Below are 16,340 nucleotides of genomic sequence, written 5' to 3' on the forward strand. Positions count from 1 at the left end.
TTTGCCGCGGAGGGAGGTCTGTCATGTGGGGGGGGCAGTAGGGGAGGTATGAGGATTGCTAAGGCTGTTGAGTGAGAGGGGTGGCATGGTGGAGGACAGGAGATTTATGGCCTCTGGCGATGTGGTTTGAGATGTTAAAAGGGCGTGAGGAGAGAGACCGCATCAAGGGTTAGGGGTGGTGTGTAATTCAGAGAGGAAGATAATGGGTTCAGTGAGGGAGATGATGGGCCCAGAGAGGGAACAGTAGGGGTTTCAGGCTGGGGGTGCCGGGAGGAAGGAGAGGGGTTAAAAATAGTATTAGGGGTTGGACGGGACCGGTCATTAGAGTGCATGTGGATTTGGTAGAGGGGGTGCGCAGTTGGTATGTCAGGAAGAGGGAGGGTCGTTGGGGGAGAGAATATTTTGGTGTCGGTGATTGGCAGATGGCATTAGCTATTGAGATGTCAGGGGAGGGGGTGAATGGGGTCGGGAGTAAGGAAGAGAGCGAGTGGGCATTGTGTGGTTGTGTAGATGGATGGTTAGGAATAGTTTTGTATAGTTGGAGAGACAAGGTGCTGAAATGGTGCTCAAGGATGGTGAGGTGGGATTTAGCGGCTTGAATGAGGATATTCCCCGTTTTGAAAATGGAGATGTCAATTTCGCCTAGAAAAGCTGGGGAGGGAGTAGTAGACAATTTAAATCCATAAGGTATTTTAGTTGAGTTAGTGACTGGGAGATGTCGTAGGAAGATGCTTTTTCATTTGGAGGGGCATTTGGAATAGAAGATGTAGTTGGTTTTTATGGGGGAGGTGAGGCTGAGGTAGTTATCAACAATAAGTGTTTCCGGGTGTCGGATGAGTAGTTTGTGTTTAAAAAATTTCTTGGTGTTTTTTTTTTCTTTTACATTGGGGGGGCGTGGTAAAGAATGGTCCATGAGTTGGGGTCATGTTTGGAGAGAGTAGAGGTTGGGGACATGGTTGAGGGGGGGGCATGGTGGGTCAGTAATGTGATGGAGAGAGTTGGAAGAAAGCAATGCGGGCAGTGAGGGGGTAAGGCAAGGGAGGGGTGAAGAATCCGGGGGAGGAGAGTAAGAGGGGGAGGTCACAGTAGGGGGGGTATATTATGAGGCAGGGTGAGGGGAGGGGGTACCCTGGTGGGAGTAGGAGTAAGAGAGCGAGGTCCGTGCTAGAGGGGAGACAGTTGGGTGGGGTCAGTAAGGAACAGGGGGGAGTTCACAATTACAGTGGGCACACGAAGAGAGGGGTTCAGTACTAGTGGGAAGAGAGAGGGGTCAGGTCGGTGAGTCCGTTAGGAGATGGAGGGAGATTTAACAATCACATTATGCATCAGAAAAGATGGGGGTCGGTGCTAGGAGAAGAGAGAGGGGTCAGTGCTTAGGGGTAAGAGGGGAGGGTTTATTAGTGCAAATATAGAAAGGGGATTAGCAATATGTGTGAGTATAGGGCAGTAAATTACAAAAGCATTCACAAGCATAAATAATTATAGAAATTACATTGGAGGGCCTAGTAGATCACTATCAGGGAATTAGTGTTCAGAATTGTCTATAAACAGAGTGGAGGGGCTGAGGGTTGGACGGCGGCAGAGTGCGGAGTAGTAGGGCACTGTATCAGCACAGGAATACTCCAACGGCGATTTGATGCGATTCAGAGGACACCGGCGAGCAGGTGGGGGCAACATTGGTAAGGCTGCTCGATTGAAATGTCAACAAGGGAGAGGGTAAAAAATTGTCATTCACCCAGGATTTTTCTTAATCACGAAGTTCGCTAAACAAGGGGGAGAGGAGGCTGGATTGATTGTCACTGTGTAAGAAACTGGCAGAGCAACATCTTAGCAGAGTGGTCTTCAGGAGGGATAAACTAGACAGCTAAGACAAATTGGAGTCATCCATGTTCCATTAGTGTCAGTGGATGCTCGGAGGGATGGTGTCGGTAGATGATCAACGGAACATAGCCAGTAAAACCTCCGTCGGTAAAATCAATATTGGAGGAGGCTCGCCAATTTCGCTAGGGGTGAAGTTGCTAAATAGTCAGGGAGGGTGTGGTCAGGCTTATTGATAGAGAGGACACTGGCAAAATAAAGAAATCACTCACCCTGGATTCTACCATTCCCATCACCTGGGTCCCCCTCCGATCAATCACCATTCTGGTTCAGCCGCTTGCCCTTGCCTTCTCTGATCCACTACCCTACATCTGTCACATCGACATCCCTGTCAACCTGCCCCACCCCTTGCTGGCACACTCAGCCTGCTGCCAGTGATTCTTTTTGCAGACATGGAGCTTTTACTCCAACCTCCCAACCATCAACACTGCATGACCTTGCTCCTGGTGCTGTGACTCTGCTACCATTGTGCTGTCAACTCGGCATTCCATTGCCTGGGCTGCCTTGCAGGATAAGAACCCTTGTTCCTTCTACCAGCTTGTGGCTCTGCCTCACTACCATCTTGTGACATGGCCTCACTACCATCTCCCTTGCTGACCTCATTGCACTTTCTCCTCTACCATCACCCTGGCTTTGCATTCCTGCAGTTGGCCCTAACCTGGATACTATTGCTCCAGACCAACTTATCTGGCAAAACCTCAATTCTACTTCCATCAGCCTGCTCATCTACTGAGTTTCCACCACTGCCGTCTTGCTCTTGCAAATACCATCACCCTGTTTCATAATCACCTGAGCCATCAACCACTTCGGATCCCACTGTTGTTGCCTTTTCATTCTGCCATGAAACAGAGCCACTGACTGGCTTGAACCCCAACACGATCTCCCTTGTGTTGCCCAATCATGTGAGCCTTTCTGCATTGTGATGGGGCAGACCCACTGGTATTATACTCCTACTCCATTACCCAAGCATTGCCCCTTTCCTCTTTCTGGTTCTGTGGCAAAAGAGCTCTGTGGAACATTTCCTCCAAATCCCTCCTCACCCTGCCATGAGTTAATTTGCATATGTACAAACTACCCTGCGAATGGGAGAGGACCTCCAGGCCGGAGACACAATCATATGTACCTATCCGATTATCCATGTGGCTGCTCCATCACTCTACCAAGCCCCCCACAAATCAATGAAACTTAAAATAGCCTTGTGGAATGTGGCAGGCTTAAGGGGAAAACTGGGTCTCCCTCATTGGCCTGAGCTCATTAATCGGCACAAGATCTGCACTCTACAGGAAACCTGGAGCCTGACTCCTATTTTTGTCCCACGGTTTATGACATTTTACAAGCCGGCAATCCCCTCCAAACAAGGCTGTTTTTCAGGAGGGCTGCTTATTCTGATTGGCATCACATAAAATTGTGACACTAAGGAGCTTCCCAGCAACTACCCAGATATTCTTGGGGTTAGGTTAAGATGCAAAATGGACAAGAGCATAGATATTTTCAATCTTTATGCAAGGAGCTGTAGAGGAGGCAGATCACCAACCCTACAGCCTCTAGATGAGACACTGGATGCAAAGCAAGCTGCCCACCTATTAATTGTGGGCGGCGACTTCAGTGTTACCTTTGAGCCCCTTGACTTGGAAGACCTCCAAGATGCCAATGAGGAGGACAAAATGTGGTTGGTTCCATTGTTGGAGCTTCCTCCGATAAAGAAGTGGTCACAAGCAGCCCTGCAGTTGAATGCGATAACGCTAGAATATAGGCTACGAGCCACAAATGGAAGAACCTGCTCTGATAAGGGTGGGGGGATGACCTATATTGGACCAAATGGGACTAGTTGGATAGACTACATACTTGTGGACCTCGTTCTATGACCACTAGCACCAGGTATGTCTATAATCCAGACCTGTGAAAGCAACCACAATCTTCTTAGCCTGATAATTCAACATCCATGGGGTGAAAAAGTGAGGACAGTCCCTGTTAAATTTGCCACCAAAGAGGTGATACCCTCAAACGACGACTTAAATGGCCCGTGATTGTGGCGGACAAACTCAAGCTCAATAGCTCAAAAGGCGATCTTGAGATTCACTTGGGGGTGTTGCTATCCCGTCGGACGAGTTGACTACACCGGTAAGCTGTAGCACCCTACATTCGAAGTTTTTTTTTTAACACCTGGCTAGAAACTTTGTTGTCCATTCACTTAGGGACAGGCCAAACCAGGAAACGAACTTCTGGTTCACAAAGGAGTGTAGGTCCCTAAGAAGGCGGTTGTCCATAGCCCTAAGACAGAGGGACGTCCCATTGACCCGAGATCTAAGGAGGCAATACAAACTGGCCCAAACAAAGGCAAAGAGAGAAAGGGATGAGAAGAGATGGGAAGAACTTGGGGAGGCTATCTCACACCCGGATGCAAGGATGTTTTGGGCACTTGTAGGCAAGGGCAATTTCGAAAGGTCACCCCCTCTGGTTAATAACATTCCAGCCAACGCGTGGCAAGAGCACTTTGGTGCCCTGTATTCCACCTTCTATAGTCACGACAAGGGACCAATACTGCTCGATTTATACCAACTACCATATGGCCTCTCAATCACCAGAGAGGAAATCCTGGCCTCTTTGGAGGCGATTGTACCTGCCAAAGCCCCTGGTCAAGATGGCATTCCAGTAGACGTCTTCCGCTCTGACAGGGATAAATGGGCAACTTATGTAACTTTACTTTCTAATGACATTGCTAGCGGGGGAGGCTCCCAGAATCATGGAAGGGGGCTGAAGTGGTTCATATCTTCAAAAAGGGTGATAGGAGCAACCCTTCCAATTATCGGCCAATTAGCCTGATCAATTGTGTTCAAAAAGTCTTCTGTCGCCCGCTTTTAGCAAAGGTCCAGAATTGTATGGATGAGAATCATATCCTCTCTCCCCTCCAAGCGTGTTTTCGACGGAAAACCGGCACAATCGATCAGGTCTTCCGCCTCTTCTTGCTGTACTGGAAGGTGGTGTTGCTGGGCAAGTGGAGTCTATACATAGTGTTTATAGACCTAAAATCAGCTTTTGACAAACTTAGGTGGGTGCTTAGGGAGATGGGTATGCCCCCGGGAATCCTGGCGCTTTTAATTAGGCTATACAAAAGGGAGTGGTGATGGACGGAGCATCAGAACCAATCAAACACTCACACCCAGTCAACAGATCTGGGTTTGATCCATCACCGTTCTTTAGCCCACTCTGCCACCCCAGTTCAGACATGGCCATATGCAAATCAGTCTGACCCTGTGCCTCATGGGAACAGTCCAGCCCGAACTGCCAAGCCATGTCTTTCCTGGACCGGAAACAAGCTTCCTAGGACCGGTTTCTGGCATTTCAGCCGTCTTCAGCCAGGCTTGCTTGAATCCAGTGGCAAAGTGAGCAAGGGACTCACGTCTGAGCATACCCTGCCAACTTATGGCGAACAAAGCGGTACAAAAGGGGGTGGTGATGGACGGAGCATCAGAACCAATCAAACACTCACACCCAGTCAACAGATCTGGGTTTGATCCATCACCGTTCTTTAGCCCACTCTGCCACCCCAGTTCAGACATGGCCATATGCAAATCAGTCTGACCCTGTGCCTCATGGGAACAGTCCAGCCCGAACTGCCAAGCCATGTCTTTCCTGGACCGGAAACAAGCTTCCTAGGACCGGTTTCTGGCATTTCAGCCGTCTTCAGCCAGGCTTGCTTGAATCCAGTGGCAAAGTGAGCAAGGGACTCACGTCTGAGCATACCCTGCCAACTTATGGCGAACAAAGCGGTACAAAAGGGGGTGGTGATGGACGGAGCATCAGAACCAATCAAACACTCGCACCCAGTCAACAGATCTGGGTTTGATCCATCACCGTTCTTTAGCCCACTCTGCCACCCCAGTTCAGACATGGCCATATGCAAATCAGTCTGACCCTGTGCCTCATGGGAACAGTCCAGCCCGAACTGCCAAGCCATGTCTTTCCTGGACCGGAAACAAGCTTCCTAGCTTTTAATTAGGCTACACAATGATAATTTTGCCAGGGTAAGATGGGGTAGCCAGGGACAAGTCACCGATCCCAACAAAATATAGCGGGGGGTTCGCCAGGGTTGCGTCATTGCTCCAACTTTGTTTTTACTTTACATCATCCAAATTGTCGAATTCATATCTGCCATCCCAGCGGACGCTCCCTCTCTAGCAAACCAAAAAATTGCCACTCTCCTATTTGCAGATGACACCCTTCTTGTTTCGAAGATACCTATGGGCTTGCAAAAACTATCAAATCAATTCAAGCTCTTCTGCGATGGGAGAGGCCTTGAAATAAACACCTCTATAACTAAGCTAATGTTGCTGAACCCCACAAGTCTTTCAAAGGGAACCTGCTTTTAGATAACATCCCCCTAGAGAAAGTGAGCTCTTTTTATTATCTGGGAATTAAACTGTCGGAGGGTATGGCCTGGAAACATCATCTCAATAAGGCCTACCTTAAATTTTCACAGGTAATCGGGGTTTTGAGGAAGGAACGTTGTCTCTCTCATACTAAGCCAATAGCAGCAGCGCTGCAAATGTATAGCTGTAAGGCTGTGAGCAATGCCCTATATGGGGCTGAGCTGTGGGGCATGGTAAAAGCAAGCGATCTCAGTCTCGGAGAACAAGTTCCTCAGAAATCTGGTCTCTCTCCCGCAAAGCACTCCCCTCTGCCCATTAAAGCTCGACATGGGTATTTTCGCTGCTTAGTGACCTAGCGAAGCTCCATCCCTTGGTATTTTGGCAAAGGATTCTCACCACCCCAAACTGACACCCTGTGTCGCAGCCTTCAAAGAGGTCTGTGTCCTCGACACCACAAATTAAATAGGCTGGATTAAACATGTTAAAAGCCGTATACCCAGCATTGGCCTACCAGGACATAATATTGATTGCCCACCAACCCATATCAGAAGACAGATTAAACTACTGTACTGGGAATGGGTCGAGCATAACGCCCGTTTTAATAGTAACCAGGGCAGACTAACAGAAGAATTTAGAGACTTCAAGGTCAGTCGCTCTCTAGAAAATTACCTTGATTTGATCAAGGTGCCGGCAGACAGGAAGCTCTACATTCAATTCAGGCATAGCAGTCTGCCAATTAATGCATTTACAAACTCTTGGCTGTCCAACAAGCCCAGCCCAAGGGCTGCCACTGTTGCCTCTGCCCGCACGAATCAATAGGCCATGGTCTCTTTGCCTACATAGCATATACAAAACCCAGGGGTAAATGGCAAACCCAGGTTTGCAGACAACTTGGAGCTCGAGACTCTAGAGTGGCTGCGCATACTGAAATCAGATGCAAGACTATTATTTGTGTGCGCAACTGCAAAGGTTCTGGTCCACTCTCGGGCGATCAGAAGGAAGGCATTGACAACCCTTCCGATTCACCCCTGAGAACTTTACATGTGACGACCCGCCCTATCAAGATGATTGTCACAATGGTCTATCGATGCACTAGTTTTAAAATGCAAACAGTTTCCTTCCACCCTCGAACAATAACAAACTCACATTTTTTTGTCTGTCACTGTGACCCAGGTCAATCAAAGTGCTAATGAATTAATGTGTTTTTACCATGAGTTTTGATGTTTTTAAATAGCTATTTTAATCTTGCTGTGTAATGCCTAGGAATGTAATTTTATGGTCTGACGACTGGACAAACTTTTAATGAATGCATTTGCACTTTAGACGAGGGACACTGCCACTTTGGGCAGAAATCTTTGGCTCGTGTGTGGCTTGAAAGCTACTAATCACATAATTGCTGTCCCCAGGCACCACATTGCCCGCCGTCACAGTTTTTGACAATCAGTGTTATATTTTAATTGTATTCCTTTTGAACATATGCGGGCTTGTTTCCCTTAAATTGGAATGTATGATGTTTACCTTGAATGTATGTCTCTTTCATGGTATTTTTACCGAAATAAAGAGTTTCAAATGGAGTGAATTTGAATTTGTGGCTGTGGTCTCACAGCACTTCTGAGTTCATGTGTCCCGAGCTTGGAGTGCCATCTGCAGTCGAAGCTACTGGACATCAAGGTGTGTGCAGCAATTGCAGAGCAGTACGGCTGTCTTTATTCCTCCAGTATTGCGCCATGTATGGGCTTGAGATTTTTATCAATACTGAATGCCACTTGGAATGCAGAGACTTCCAAACGACTACTGGTCTTTTTTATATTGAGATTCAGCAGGAAGAGCAGCAGCACATTGGGCAGCATGTTATAGCTTTAGTTAAACATTGATCTCACTAAGCAAGAATACATTCCCAAAGAGGGTGAAGACTAACACCCGATACACAAGCAGGACAACTACTGTATATGTGAGAGTGTGTGCTTTTGAACCACACATTTAGCACATATTATTGTTCCACGGGGCCTGAGCAGGTTTTTAATGCATGTGTTTCAGATCACTCTAACATTGAGTCCCTGGGAAATCCTCCAAGTGCGAATTGTAAGACCCACTCTGCATCATTATTGGTACATCAGCATGAAGATTTATACTGTTGTGCCTTTTCCCCTGGTCTACCTCCAAGTATGATCCTTCCAAGCATATGGGCCTGCAGATACACTCTTCAAATTAATCACAGTCTACAGATCTGTGGAAGCACTTGTTGCTAAAATGCATTTTTTAAATTTGGAAACTTTGTCTTTGTTCCCATCTCCCCATTACTAAATGTGATTGTGAGTTGAAGTTTTCTGACTAAAACCCACCTCTTGGTGCTCTATTCCTTTGCCCTCTCCTTGTCTCTTTTCTTTCCATTCTTAGTATGTTCCCCTATGCTGGCCTTAATATCCTGTTATTATTGTATTTGCAGGAGAGATGAGTGACAGGAAAGCTGACTTGGACCTCAAGCTGCAGAGTGTCCACCTACCGTTGCACCATCACTCCACACGAGTGGCACCCCAAGACCACCGCAACACCCAGAAAGGCCGTGCGGGCAGCACCTCCGGCGCCCAAATGCTAGCCTCTGGCTCTCTGCCACTGCCTGAAGACACCCCCCTTTCTTCTGCTTCCAGAAAGCTTGGTAAGACACAGAAATGAGCCCACTTTGAGCCAGCACATCTCTCAACCGAGTATTTCTAATTTAGTAGATTTCATGCAGATATTTAAATCATTGAAGTAGTTTTAAATATGTAACAGAAGACAAATGACGTGTGTGGCAGCAGAAACAAAGCAGATTGTAGCTGTGCACTATAAAGTGTCTTCTCATCACATATTTTACAAGTCCACTGTTGAGACAGGAACGTCACCTGCATGGTAAAGTGCTGTGTTCCACTAGCCTGAGTGTGTGCCTGCATGTGAAACAGGTATCCTGACTTTTGTTTTTGGCCCTGTCATCATACTAATTTGGCATGGGCCTAGGCGCGTAGGCCTTACCTGACAATGCAACATCCAGGACCTGTGTCCTGAGTAAGGAACTTGCTTTTCAACTCACGAAACAACACAGAAACATAGCTTTCAAATAGGTGGCTCTTCGACTCCTTGAGGTATTACAGATTTATTTTCTGACAATGATCGTAAGGGGGAAATGTCCTATTCCGAAGTTGACTTATTGGCATATACATAACATTTACGTATTTACAAAATAGAACTCAGAATGGCCAAATCTGAATTTCTTTATAAGCACATTCTTAACTTGGATAACCCCACCAACTCCATTTTCAAAACCTTAAACATCTTTTATAAGTCTCTGTTTTTGGCATTTGCCATCCAACCTTCTCAAAATGTTTGTGTTGACTTGCAGCTTTTGTGAAAAAAAGGCAAAACAAATCACTGCAAAATCAAGAGCTCTCACTTGGTTTCTTTCTATATTCCAGTCACTCTTCTGTGGCAGTTCACTTTTGTGTTGAGACTTTTGTCCCCACTCATCTAGAGGAGATCACTTCATTGTTTAAACTTGTTAAATCTGGTTCTCCTGACGGCCTGTCCATTCTCTTTCATTCAATACATTTATTTCAGCCAGTGGTTCTCTAATCAGTATGATTATCAGCCTCTCTTTATTCAGAAATGGCTCTATTAGAATGGAAGGTGGGAGTGCTGTTACCCTTATGTTTAAAAAATACAATTTGAACCGTACTGACCAAGTACTTTGTTGCCCTGTGTGGAAAGTCTTGCAGAACAAGTTGTCACCTAACAACGTTATAACTATTTAGAAGCCCTTAATACATTGAGGATGAATTGTGACCAAGGCTGCACTTATTTTGCTGGATTCATTCGCATCCTTTGATACGTTCAACCATTCTGTTCTTTTAGTTCGACTTGGTCTGATCCGTATCAAGATCTTGGTGGCAAATTGTAACTCTTCTTTCCTATTGAATTGATCCCAATCAATTGTGCTTGTTGCTTTTCGGTCCCCAACATATACCATCTTGTGGGGGTCGCCCTAGACTCTTCTTTATCTCCTTTGCTTTTTTTAATGTTAACATCTTTCCTCTGACCTATTTGATCAGGTTTTTTGGCAGTGCAGCAATTTTAAATGTCGTTGATGGAAAAAGTTACTTACATGTAACCGTAGTTCTGCAGCATTGGTATCTTTTATAGATTCATATGCTTGAGGTCTCTCCCGACGTCAGACTAGGAACCCCTGGTAATCAATTTTAGTACAGCAGTATACCAGTACAGCAATCAACATTGAAAATGATGGCAATCACAAGTAGGCCATCTCCTGCCCATCCACCTTATTATGTGACCCAATCTCTGGCCAATCTGGATGAAAGGCTCCGGCTTCTATCCCTCCTGAGGGGCTCCAACTGTCCTATTTTCAAAACTTGTTAGCAGATGTGTATTAGCCTCACTAACAGACAGGTTGGGTACATGTTAATTTATGAAAGATACCAGTGCTGCTGAATTGTAGTTGCAGGTAAGTATTTTTTTCTTCTGCAGCAGTAGATCTGTTATAGATTCACATGCTTGTATTATGATTAACAAAGCAGTGTTTTATCTCAGATAATCAGACCTATTGTACTGAAAAAGGGTGTGTAGGTCTGATTAACCCATTGTTCTTTCAGTTGATGACTTAACATCTACATTGTAATACTTGGTAAAAGGGTGGATCGATGAACATGTTGCAGCTTTACAGATATATGGTAAAGGTACACCTGCAAATAACCCTGTTGTTCATGCTATGCCTCTTGTTGAGTGAGCTTCATTCCTGTGCTTCAAAGGTCTGTCAGCTTTCTTATGGCAGTATTAAATCCATGAAGTGATTCAATTTGAAATGCTCTGTTTTGACAGAGGATAACGATTGTCTCTTATGGAAACACTAATAAAGAACTGACCAGTTTTTCTAAAGTCTTTAGCCTTTTCAAGTTACAACTTTAAGCATCTTTTGACATTTAGTGAGTGTGGGGACTTTTCAGCAGCAGTAGACTGTTCAGTAAGAAAGGTTGGTTGATGCTCTTTTTCATTCAGATATAAAGTTCTTGGGACCTTCGGAATTAATTTAGAGTTTGTAGACAGTAACTTTGTTCTTGTGGAACTTCATGATTGGTATTTTAATGGAAAAGTCTTGAATTTCTCCAACCTTTTGCCGAATTAGAAATGCTGTATTTCATGACCACATTTGAAGAGAAGTTTTTTGTGTATTGGTGTAAATTGTTGCCTTATGAGTTGTCGTGGAACCGCGTTTAAATTCCAAGCTGATGTTTTTTTTCATAGCATCAAGAAGGTGTGAAAGAAACCTTGCAAAAAATCCTGTACCACCCTGGTAAAGAGTAATGAATGGTTAGACTGAATTGTAAGATACGTACAAATAGCTGCTATAGGTGCTCTGAAAAAGGGGCATAGCTTAGTCCTAATTGTGTAAGGTTATCAAATAAAGTAGTAAGTACTTCATATAGATTTGTGGATTGTGGATCGATTTTCGTTTCTGATACCAGGTACAAAACCTCTTCGATTGAAAGGAATGTATCTTAACCGTTGATTCAGCTTTAGCTGCTTGTAGGATCTTTTTAGAGTTTGGTGGAATGTTTAGTGAGCTAAACTCTCTGTATTGCCAGTAGCCAGATGCATGAAGGCTGGGTTGTGATTTTTTTGTTTAAATTTGTTTATTGGGTTTTAAGATTTCACATACAGTTTTGCAAAATTCTGATACAGAGTACTTGCGTTTATTTGTTAACAAATGTAGGTTTTCAGATTTGCGATAGCTTTTCATACAGTACATGATCAGCAATTGTTACTACATTTCGGTTGCTACATACTTGTTAATTCCATTTGCTTTGTCAGTATGTTTTCAGTAACATGGCTGGGCTAGCATTCCCTTGGTTATGGAGTTATGTCTGTCCACACATATGGTTGTGGGTACGGTGCAATGCATCGTGTAGCGGGTGCGTTCCATTTTAGCTAACGCCGGCTTCGGAACTACCGGCTTATATCGCTAACTGCTAACTTTGGGAGTAAACCGGGGTAGTTATTAGGGGTCAGTGGGGATATATGCCGGCGGTGGTCTTCCGTGTGATTGCCCGTATTGTGACAACAGATTATGGTTACGTATATGTGGGGGGGGACCATATTGGTTGTTCCTAGATTATACTGGGGTGCTGATGGTTGCGACTACTGCGTTATGCCCTCCTTGATGTACCCGGTCTGACTCGTGTTCTTCTAACAAACCAATCAGGGGTAGATGTGGTGTCTAGGGCAGGGATGTCTCGGGTGGTTCTGCACACGTGGTCTGTTGTTTGAATTGGTGTAGTAGCTGTGCCCATTCCATAGATATGGGGTGTTTGCATATTCCCCTCACTTCTTCGTCTCTTAGTACCTCTTCTTCAGCTGCGCCCCATTTCTTCACCGCGCCCACCCAGGCTTCTTCTGGGGGTCCGTTCAGGGCCTGCCAGTACATAGCTAGACCTCTTTTAGCCAGGAGAAAAGCGAGGGACGCAAAGCGGCTCTGCACTTTATCGGACTTTCTTCTTCTGAATACCCCAGTGCACATGCTTCCCATGTGTATATATCCGTAATATTTGTCGTTACTCAGATTGTCTTGTGTACGTTATCCCAGTACTGCTGTATTGTGGGGCAATCCTAGAACATATGCTTAAATCCTGCCTCGGGGGCCTGACACCTGGGGCATGCGAACTGCGTGTCTGTATAGAAACGTTGAAGACCTTGTGGCGTGAGATATGCCATCTGTAGAATGTTGAATTGTATGTTTTTAAATCGTGCATTTCTGGACATTTCTTTAAGATATTCTAAGGCTTTTTCCCATTCCTTGTCATTGAACAACCTCCACACTTCATCATCCCATGTCTGCCTCAGCGAGTGCAGTGGCTTAAGAATCAGTTCCCGGATGGCTTTATAGAGCCATATAATTAGGTGCCTGCCCGCTCCCATATTACCAGATGCGTCAGTAGTTCTCCTTCGGTCAAGTCCCAGAATGGGCGACTGCTGTTCAAGATTTGTCTATGTAGTAGGAATTGACCTGGGGAAGGTCATATTCTTCTACTAGTTGATTATATGAACGCAGCTGTCCACCTCCGAATAGGGAGTCCATCTCGGTTAATGAGTGCTCAATCCATACTTGTAGGGCTCGGGCAGTATAGTATTTGTCATTTCAAGGAAACCCTACCAGTGGAAGTAGCAGGGAATATAGGGGTCTCCCCCTTGAAATGTGGTTTATCTTCAGCATGCATGTGTGGTCTATTGATACCTGTATGGGATACGTGTGCATTGGTCTGGTACCGGGCATTAACATGCATCGGATTGCCGGGAGAGGCATATGTCCTTCGTCAGAAGATGTTTCACCTATGTGGCGCTCTGCTGTCCAGCGCGACAGCCATTGCAGCTGCGCTGCTAGAAAGTACGCCTCAAAGGATGGCGTTCCCAGTCCCCCTTGACCTGTTGGCAGATATAGTGTAGACAGGGCTGCCCTATGTCGACCTACTACCCAGATTAGGGAGGTGATCAATGTGTCTAGCTCCCGGAAAAAGGGGCGCAGGTTGTGAGAAGTTGGCCTGGCATATGCTGGTCACTAGTTATAGTGGCCACCTTGCACCAGTCCAATTCGACTCTTGGTAGATAGGTTTAAGACAACCTTTTAAAGAAAGCTATCCTAGTGGTAGCTGTGGAGAGCAGCCTTCAGGCTAAGTCTCTGATGAATGTAAAGCAGCTTGTTTTACCTTATAATCTCTTGAATCACCAAATGAAAAGACACCACACGGGTATATATATCAAATATATATGTATTTATTTCTAAATATACTCTACTAATCTCTTTATGAGTTTAGAGCCAGGTAAACATTCAAAAGATCAACAGTTCTCAATAAATTAAGCACAAATATGGCTGTAGCCCTAGGGGCGTACCAGACCATATACTAAAAAAATAGGTTAACAAACTCAACTTGCAAAATGAAGAGGCCTAGGGCCTTGGGAATCGCTGGGGCTTCACTTCTGCAGTGTTAGCAGGTAAGTAATCCGCCCACAGGAGACGCGTGCAGTGTCTAAACACACATGCGGGTTTTCAATGCGTTTCAATGGCAAATGTCGCGGTTTGTATTTTACAGTTTTAGGGCACTTCGCAAAAGTCAACAAGCAAGCAACTTACAGGGTAAGTATTTCGAGAGCCAACACACACTTGGGCACCGGAGTGCACGAGTTACCTCACCCAGGGAAGCCGGGTGCATAGGTGTCCTTTGGTGTCGGGTCGCGATGCTGTTTTCAATGGAGATCCTTGAAGACTTGCTGCTTGTGACGACTGGAGAGTTGTCCGCTGGAATCAGAAGATGGATTGGAGTTGCAGAAGACCTAGAAATTGAGGGGACAGAGTTCAGAGTCACTTGCCAGTGACCAGTGGCCAGCAAGATGGATGACCACAGCTGTCGCGTCTCTTCAGGTCGATGATGGTGTTTTGTCTCTTCGCTCACGAGGTCCAGGAGGGGTCGACGATGACCAGCAGCCGGATTCGGGAGGTCCCACGACGTCTGCAGCTGTCGACGGTGTCGGCACCCGGATTGGAGCCAACAAGCCTTGGCAACCGCAAGTCTCGTGTGGAGTGAAGATTGGCAATGGTGCAGACCAGCAAGGTCTGATGGACTTACCCAGCGAGTGTAAGTGAGGGCAGGCCCAGAGCAACCAGGTGAGCCCTTGAAGTCGATGTGGAAGTCTTCAGGAGAGTTACTAGCCAACGGGCAAGCAACCGCGAAGATGCCTTTGCAGGAAAAGTTTAACAACAGCCCACGGTCACTCGGGACGGGGTAGGCCGCTGAATTTCGGTACTAGACCTGCTAGGGACTTGGACAACAAGTGGTCCAAAGCACAACTTCGTTGAACGTAGATTAGGGCTTGCACTCGAAATCAGTGCACGGTTCCCTGCTATTGCTGTTCTTCGTCACTCGTGGGGTCCAGATGCCACAGCTTCGCTGGGGACTCAAAATGGCCGTCGAGAGGTCAGGAAATCTGCTTCAGGGGACGCAGGGATTTCGGGCTCCGACGGGAGCGATAAAGTTTGCAACCGTTGTCGAAGAGCTTTGGTACCTGCCAAGCAGGGGAGTCACTCCTTGACTCCAAGGGAGATTCTTCAGTCTTCCGGAGATAGTGGAACGTCGAAGGGCCAGGATTCTTCTTTGTAGAGCGTCGTCCAGGTGTAATCTAAGTTGCATTGGCAAGCTTTGGTATCTTATAGTAAAAAGATGGGAGGGACTAGCTCTATGACCACTCCTCTAGGAGGGTCAGGGTAGTGGGTGGTTACACCCACTTCCCTTTGTCCAGTTTCGCGCCAGAGCAGGGGCAGGTAGCCCCTGAACCGGTTTGAGCTGGCATATGCACAGAGGAGCCTACTGCTCCCCCAGTGCAGGACTTCAAAGCACTCTAGGAGTGCATCCACCGAGCCTCAATACACTAAATCCTGTCTGGAAGGTGGTGACACCTCCCTGTGACAGGAAACCCTTTGTTGGGCTCCCTCCACTGCGAGTTTCGGTCAGCAGCAGGAGGGCAGCCCGGTGTCTGTGCTGGTGGCATCCATTTTGTGATGCCAGGGCTCTGAATGATTTCTACCGTGTAGTACAGTGGGTACATGTCGTCCCCTCTAGAAGGGTGGGATCCTACTCCCACACCAGTTACTGGTGTGGGGGTAGGAGTCCAAGTTGTTTGACACCAAACACGACATGTTTTGATGCAGTCATTCCAAAGTTAGCATTTACCGCGAGGTTATAATGCACTTAAGAGTATATGGTTTAACCGCATCCACAAACAGCAGCAGAGAATAGACTCTGCCAGCTGCAGAGGGGTCCTGCTCAGGCAGAAGCACCCCCTCACATAGTAAACCAAGCACCCTGCCCTTGGGATTGATAGGGCCTACCATAGGGGTGACTGATAGGTTTATATGTGTGTGTATGGTGAGATATAGGAACCTATACCTCAGTGAGGAGTGTTAACACTACCTCACACAGGCTGCAGTAGCAGGCCTGTGGTGTCAGATTGTGAATGCTTCCCAGGGGTGGCATAATACATGCTGCAGCCCCTGGTAGG

At 46.3% G+C, this 16,340-nt stretch overlaps 1 protein-coding gene across 4 annotated transcripts in view; it reads left to right on the forward strand.

Moving 5' to 3' along the window:
• SPATS2 (spermatogenesis associated serine rich 2) overlaps positions 1-16,340 on the forward strand; it is a 432,511-nt gene that overhangs the window by 168,092 nt on the left and 248,079 nt on the right. For all 4 annotated transcript variants that reach the window (XM_085600260.1, XM_085600261.1, XM_085600259.1 and 1 more), the window contains one exon: positions 8,695-8,904. In XM_085600260.1, the coding sequence (XP_085456386.1) occupies positions 8,695-8,904 (210 nt within the window). The remainder of the gene's footprint in view (positions 1-8,694; positions 8,905-16,340) is intronic.

This window comes from Triturus cristatus, chromosome 4_2, assembly GCF_964204655.1.
Source record: "Triturus cristatus chromosome 4_2, aTriCri1.1, whole genome shotgun sequence".
Classification (NCBI taxonomy): domain Eukaryota; kingdom Metazoa; phylum Chordata; class Amphibia; order Caudata; family Salamandridae; genus Triturus; species Triturus cristatus.